This window comes from Mesitornis unicolor, unplaced genomic scaffold (genome assembly GCF_000695765.1).
Source record: "Mesitornis unicolor isolate BGI_N332 unplaced genomic scaffold, ASM69576v1 scaffold17784, whole genome shotgun sequence".
NCBI lineage: Eukaryota > Metazoa > Chordata > Aves > Mesitornithiformes > Mesitornithidae > Mesitornis > Mesitornis unicolor.
In genome coordinates, this window is record NW_010178314.1 from 23,250 (window position 1) to 30,229 (window position 6,980).

Consider the following 6,980-nt stretch of genomic DNA (forward strand, 5'->3'; position numbering starts at 1 on the left):
TCACCAGAGGAAAGCCCTGAACATCTCGGAGCCCTTCGCTGTCTCTGTGCCCCTGCGGGTATCCGCAGTCATCAGCACCAACAGCACGCCCTGCCGTGTGCCCACCAAGGAGAAGCTTTCCCTCTCCAGCCTAGAGGAGCTCTCTTCCCTGGTGGCCGAGAGCACCAGCCCCACTCCCCTGGAAGCAGGGACCCACACGAGGACAGAGCAGGCACTGGAGCAGAAGGAGAAACAGCCAGGGCTCACCCTGCCAGCAGCAGCATCCAAAGGTAAAAGTGTGGTATGGAGGGGGATGTGCAGCCTCTGTCAGGCTTCTGGAGGTGCTCTGCAGCTTGGTGGTGTGGAAGTTGCTCCAGCCTGCTCTTGTGGCAGGAAAGAGACCAAGCAGGGTGGGTGTTGATGGTAGCAGGTCAGGTTGGTGCTTGTTGCAGTAACGAGACTGGGGAGGTGGGTGGCTTCCCAACAACGTCCTGTTGAGCTCGGTGGGAGCTCGTTAGCTTTGTTATTTGGCATTGGGTTGAAACAGCACTGCTTTGTCTTAGGGCACATGTTTTCAGTCACAAGTAGTTATATCGTTCCTTTGTGTTTCTGATCCAGGCTCTCACCCAGAGGAGCTGGTGGCAGCCAGGAAACCCGAGTCATTAGAAACTCCACAGCCAGCAGCAGAAAATCAGGAGACATTATGTGGGCAAGGCAGCTGCACAAACAGCAGCAGCAGCCCTCAGCAGTCCTCAGAGCAGAGTCCCACCTTGGAAAAAGTACTAGCCTCAGAGGTTTGTACAGGGCCACTCCCTGCAGACCAGGCAGAGCAAGGACAGCTCAAGGCAAAGGACATCTCCTCAGAAGGCAGCTGTGGCCAGCAGAAGATTGAGACGGCTAAGACAGAAGAACAGTCACTCTTAAGAGTTGTGGTAAGGAAGAAAGCATGGTAAAAAATGGGGGACAATGTCATGGTGGTGACTGGGAGGTTGTTTGAGCTTTCATTGTATGTCTGTTGTCAGGAAAACTGAATATATGACCTAGGCTAAGCAGTGTCAAGAACTGACGATGTACTGATTTAACTTCTGTCCACACCACCATGTGGTGATTTACCTTTACACAACTACTTACTGTCCCCTTTTGGTCTTCTTTTCTTTTAACTGTACAATTGCAGTCAGTACAATCTGTCTGCTTTGAAACTCTCCAGATGCAAGACTGCCCGGATGCCCGAGCATTTTGACCCATGGTCTCTGAATTCCCCTTCTATTTTTGCTGTCCCCTTTGTCCTGGACCGCCTGAACAGTCCTTTTTTCATCCATTCTCTACACACTATTTTTTTAATTATTATTTTTGCCTCCTTTGTATCTCTAGCAGAGCTTTTTCACCAAGTTTCTTACAGTGATACTCATCTTTGGATAGCTATTTAAAGATCTGTTGGCGTAACTCCTTGAATAGATTATTCATTCCAGTCCGTGTGTGATTTGGGAATGCAGATCCTCTGGCAAGGCCAAGCGAGTCTGAATGAAAAGAGCTGAGAAACGGGCTGAGACATTCCAGCTACTCATTCACCTCACTCTTTCAGTACATCTGTCCAGGCCTCATTTTGGCTGCACCTTGGATATTCTCCTTCGTAAAGCCACTTGTTTATAAGACGTATTTCCTTCCCTGGACTGCTAGCAGTTTGCATGTGCATATTCCTGTACCCATGAGCGTGCTTGTCCAGGAACCTGTCTATTCTAAGAGGACTGTTTGAGGAAAATGGAAGGTTATTTGCTCATAAGTTGTGAACTGCCACGTCATGGTATTTCTTCTGTTTTTCAGACCAAGGAAGACCCTGCAAATGCCCTTCTAGAACCACTGTGGCCAGAGATACAGCAGGAACTGAAAATCATCGAATCTGAAGAGGAGCTCTTGCTCTTACCGGCAGCTGTCCCCAAGATGAGCCTAATTTCTGAATCCTCTTCTTCAGTACAGACAGATAGTTTTTCCTCTGGTCCAGGGGAGAGTTCAACATTGTCTGAGCAGAAATGTGCAAGCAGAACACCACAGACAACAACTCAGGTGCCTTTATTTGGTGCCACCAGCATGGAACAACAAGATGGTCTCCACAACTGCCAGTCTGATGTGGCTGCACAGCAGAGCTGTACTTCAGCCCTACCCAAACCGGGTACTCTTCTGGCTGGTGCAGCCACTCCAAAGAACCACCACCCAGTGGTGGAGGACAGCAAGAGTGAATGTCTTACTCCTCCACTGGACTGGAAGCTTCAAGGACAACCAGAATTTAATGAGGTTGCCTCAAGTGATGAATTTTCTTGCTCCAAAAGAGCATGTCCAGAGTCAGGGAGAGGAAAAGATAGCACTTGCCAGCTGCAGAAGGAAAAGGATGGTCTAACCAGAGTCCAGACTCAGATGGAGCAGCCTGAGATGACTGCTGATAAAAGGAACACATTCTCCTCCAAGGCACTGAGTGGAGCTGGAATCCAGGAGCTAAAGGAGGGCAATGCTGTTAGCAGGACCCATGATGCTGGTGACCAGGATGATGAGGATACCTGGACAGATAATGTGCAGAGCTTAGAACTTGTGGAGCCTTGGGAAGATCACCAGTGGGTTACAAGCCCACTCCATTCCCCCACCTTTAAGGACATTCAGGAGAAGATACAGGAGTTTCAGCCACAGAGCCAGAAGGCAGAGACCAGCCTTTCTCTTAGGCCACGATTCAGTCGCAGCCTTTCCCTGGACAGTAAAGACACAGTGATGAGTCTGTGGACCATCCCATTCTCTTTCATAGATGCTACTGACCAGCAGCAACCATGCAGTGACATTCTGCCACTGACTTGTGAGCTGCCCAAAACACAACCCATCTCTTCCTCTAGTTTGAGCAAAGCTAAGCAAGATAATGGCAGAAGTCTTCCAGAAGAACCTTCGAAACCTGAGGAGCAGAGATACCCTCTCAGCAGGGAGGGTGCACCAGCCGAGAAAGAAAGACCCTCCAGAATCCCTGTTTCAGAGCCAGAGGAGAAGAAAGTGGATGTGATCAAAGAAAACCCTTGGAACTCAAAGCTTGAGCTGTCTTTACCATACCAAAATAGCCCAGGCAGTTCTTCACAGGTGAAGAACACGAAGGAGAAGTTACCCATGTCTCAGGACACTGCTCTGGGAGGAGACACTGTTACCAAAGCATTGTGCTCTGTCACTGAGTTACAACTGAGTACTAAAGGTGAAGAAACACTACGCAAAGTGAAGACTAGGCCCTCATCCCTCAACTTTGATTCACTCCTTCCAGCCCCAGATTTCTTCACATTTGAGAGCCTGTCTATGCCCTCTGCCCCTGGTAACCTCCAGAAGGAAGTGAAAAGCAGTGATTCTGTCCCATCCCTGCCAACTTCCTGCCCTGCTGCTGGTAAAAGCGTTCCCTGGGGATCTCAATTCAATGCCCACCTGGATCTAGACTTGGATTACCTGGCAGTGGCCCATGCCACCACTGGCCGTCGTAATTCTGCCCCTGTCAGCGTGTCAGCAGTCAGGACCTCCTTCATGATTAAGATGTGCCAGGCTAGAGCGGTGCCCGTGATACCACCCAAGATTCAGTACACCCAGATCCCACAGCCCCTGCAGGCTCAAAACGCTGCTCTGCTGTCTGAGAAGAAAGAAGCAGAAGCCAAGCAGTCTATCAGGCAGACTCAACGGGTGGCATGGAGCCACCTGGATGCCCCCAAGAGCCCGCTGACAGAGAAGAAAGCCAAAGCAGAGAAAGAAAACAGTGACCCAGCTCAAAAGGACTCAGCCTGTCCTTGGCACAGCAGCCTTGGATCTCCACTGGAGCCATCTCAGTCCAGTCATTATCCTGCTCTGGATGCTCCTGTTCTGCGCCGAAAGCGCACCTCTGAGGGGGAGACAGCTGGAGACAACCCACAGTCCTCAAAGATGGAGAGGCCGTCAGGGTTCTCCAAGCCTTCCTATAGATCTAGGCCTGGGAGGCCCCAGAGTTTGATTCTCTTCAGTCCTCCTTTCCCCATTATGGACCACCCCTCCTCTTCAGCAGACTCCAGGGTGCTGTTATCACCCATAAGGAGCCCCACTCAGGCCACCTCTTCGAGCCCCATTTGTGGTGATCTGTCTGAGACTTTGCGGACAACGCCTGAGGGGGTGACACTGAGGAACAAAATGACCATCCCCAAGAATGGCCAGAGACTGGAGACCTCTACCAGCTGCTTTTACCAGCCACAAAGGCGCTCTGTGATTCTGGATGGACGAAGTGGGAGGCAGATAGAATAGCAACTGTTTCTCTTATTCCTTTTCCATGATGGATGGGATGGTAGAGTCCAAGACCAACTCTGTTACAATTTTGCTGTTGTTATAACTGTTTTGTGCAAGTTGGACCCAAATCCTTTGTGGTTTCCTGCAAAGCATTTTGCTATGGAGGGTCATAGTCTTTTTGTCTTGCTTTTCCTTCTCTTTCTCACCACTGCCTAGTCCCTCACTGTCTGCTTTTTTATTTTAAGCCAGTCCCAAGGACCTTGCCTTTCCTCATACTTACTGTCTGAAAAGCCCTGTGAAAGTCTCATCCTCGCTATGGAAAAAAGGAAAAACAAATCTTAATATAGTTAGAAAATAAGGCTGGGAGGAAACACTGTTCCAAAGCACTGCAGCCCAGGGTGCAGGGCCACATCTACTGAGGAGGTAAGTCCAGATGTTTGGGACCTCCTTCCATTGTTTCCTGGCCACCAGTGAAGGGCGATGCCTATCCATCTCTGTTGTCTGATTTAGACAATGTAAATAAACAGTGCAGAGGGCTGGCATGAGCAAATCATGCAGGGTGTGAGACACCCAGGGATGTCACAAACACACAAACTGAAGGCGTTACCTCCAGCTCTGTCTTTGCATTAAAGATGTGCTCTTTCCAGCATGTAGAAGCGCAGGAATGATAGCAGCTGGACAGGAAACGCCTAGGTTTTTTTGTTTAATCTTCAAAGCCCTGCTCATGAGTTTTGTTGTGCTCAGCCACATCTTCCTTGGGCAGACAAGATCTGTGTGGCTGGAGGAGTGTGCAGCTGTCTGTCCACCGCTAGAGGCTTCTCAGGCTGGTATCAATGAAAGCAAAGATATGGTCATAACAAAGGCCAGTATCAGCTATCTTAATCATTGCTTAAAGTCAGATGACACCTCTGCAACTATCTCCAGCTGTGCTTCACACTGCCAACAGCAGAGAAAAGAGGATCTTCTGATCTGCATGTCCTTGGGCTATTGCCCTCTTGCACCCTGACTGACATATCTTTGACCCCTTGGTCTTTCGTTGCCACCGTGTGGCATGTGCCCAGGTGCTTCTTCTTCCTTTAAACTTCCTCCCTGTGATTTCACACTCTTACTTTGAGAGCATGGTTGGTTGTCACCTTCCCGGCCCTCAGTGCTTTCTGATGAAGAGTATGGCAAAGAGGATGATTTGTGGGGCTGCAGAACAGATCATGAGCAATATCATAAGAGGGGGATTTGAAGGGCTGTTATTGTTACAGGCAAATATACATTCATATAAGCAACACTTGCCACAGGAATAGAGTTAAAGCTTCCTTTATAAAGCCCTTAACTCTACATTCACTGCAGGCTTATCTGTTGCCAGGTATGTGACTGTGGACAATTGGAAAGTCAGGTACAGCCTGTGCTCTCTCTGCAATTTTAGTGTCACTAGAGACTACGGAGGAGATGGGTACACAGGTGTTCCTGCCAGCACTGAGATTGTCCCTGTATTGGTGCTTGCAGGGGCCATCATTCATGGAGGTGTCTGAGTTTGCAGGCCCTCAAATGGGTATTATGGGCTGTAGTTTAAGCAGTAATTGAGTATCTGGTAGGAAGTGCTATAGCCACCACAATGAGTGTCAGTCAGAATTTCTGGTGTGTATATGTTTAGAACTTTTTTTCTGACGTATTGCCTTTTCAAGATATTAGCAAACTCAGCCCATGAGCTCCTGGTCTGTACTGAACGTGACATTCAATTAGTGTCATTGTGGCTGGAGGACCCAGATTCTGTGCGGTGCTTTCTCTGAACTCTTTGATTGCTAAAGGAGAGAGATGCCAGAGTACTTTTGTGAATTTCTGGACCCACAAATGCAAGGAATATGTTTTCAGCAGAATTTTCACCTGTCATATCCAAAGGGAGAAAAAACAAGAAGCCTTTTCCCTGTCACCAGTTGCAGTCTTTGATCCTGCCCACTGTACTCCCCATTTGTGCATAAAACTATATAAGAGGGAACAGAGCAGAGAACTAAGTCCATGCTGTCAGTTTTGTTGAGGGAAAATATTAAAGTGGACAAGAGCCTGGAGCTCTTGTTTGGGTCCATGTTCTCTCCCAGATGTCAGTCTATGCTTTACCTGGGCAAGCCATGGACAGCAGGTCCAGAATATGCATCTTCATGGCAATTATATTATTCTCCTTGCAGACCATAAGATGCCTGTGCAGCCTCCCATTAAAACTAAGGGATTGCCAGTCCTCCATGGTCCTGATAGCATAGCTCTGTGCTACATTTACATGACACCCAAATGCCTTTTTTTACTGCCTCATGGGAAAGCTTTTAACCACCATGGCTGAGTTAATGGCAAATAACTTGGGAACTTGTGATATGAGATATTATGGTAAGGCTTTAGAGGAAGTAAAAGTTGTAGAAATGATGCCCAGGATTTTTTGGCGTCAACAAAATAGTTGACTTTGGACAGGGATTTATATTCTCTAAGTTCCTAGAAGTTTTGACTGCCAAGGCACCTGGAATGGAGCCAGTGAAGCTCACGAAGTAATGTATCAAAAGAAAAAGAAAATGTGATGAAACCGTGGCACCTTAAAACTGTGCTTCCCCCGCCCCCCCTCTTAGTCTCATATAAGTTGATCTATGAACAAGAAATGAGGTCTGGCAACTTGTATATAATACACTGTCTCAACTCTTAACAGCGTTCCAGTAAGTAATAGTGCTTTTGGCATAAGTGGTGCAACTCCTGCAAAAGAAAATTATTAGAAA

At 48.0% G+C, this 6,980-nt stretch overlaps 1 protein-coding gene across 1 annotated transcript in view; it reads left to right on the forward strand.

The window, feature by feature from the left end:
* Positions 1-4,254, forward strand: part of LOC104539006 (rho GTPase-activating protein 31-like) — a gene marked incomplete at its 5' end in the record, with an annotated part of 23,695 nt that extends 19,441 nt beyond the window's left edge. The window contains 3 exon segments of the mRNA XM_010182417.1: positions 1-269; positions 598-911; positions 1,801-4,254. The exon segment at positions 1-269 is cut by the window's left edge and continues 22 nt beyond it. Of these exon segments, the coding sequence (XP_010180719.1) occupies positions 1-269; positions 598-911; positions 1,801-4,254 (3,037 nt within the window).
* Positions 4,255-6,980: the final 2,726 nt, after the last annotated feature.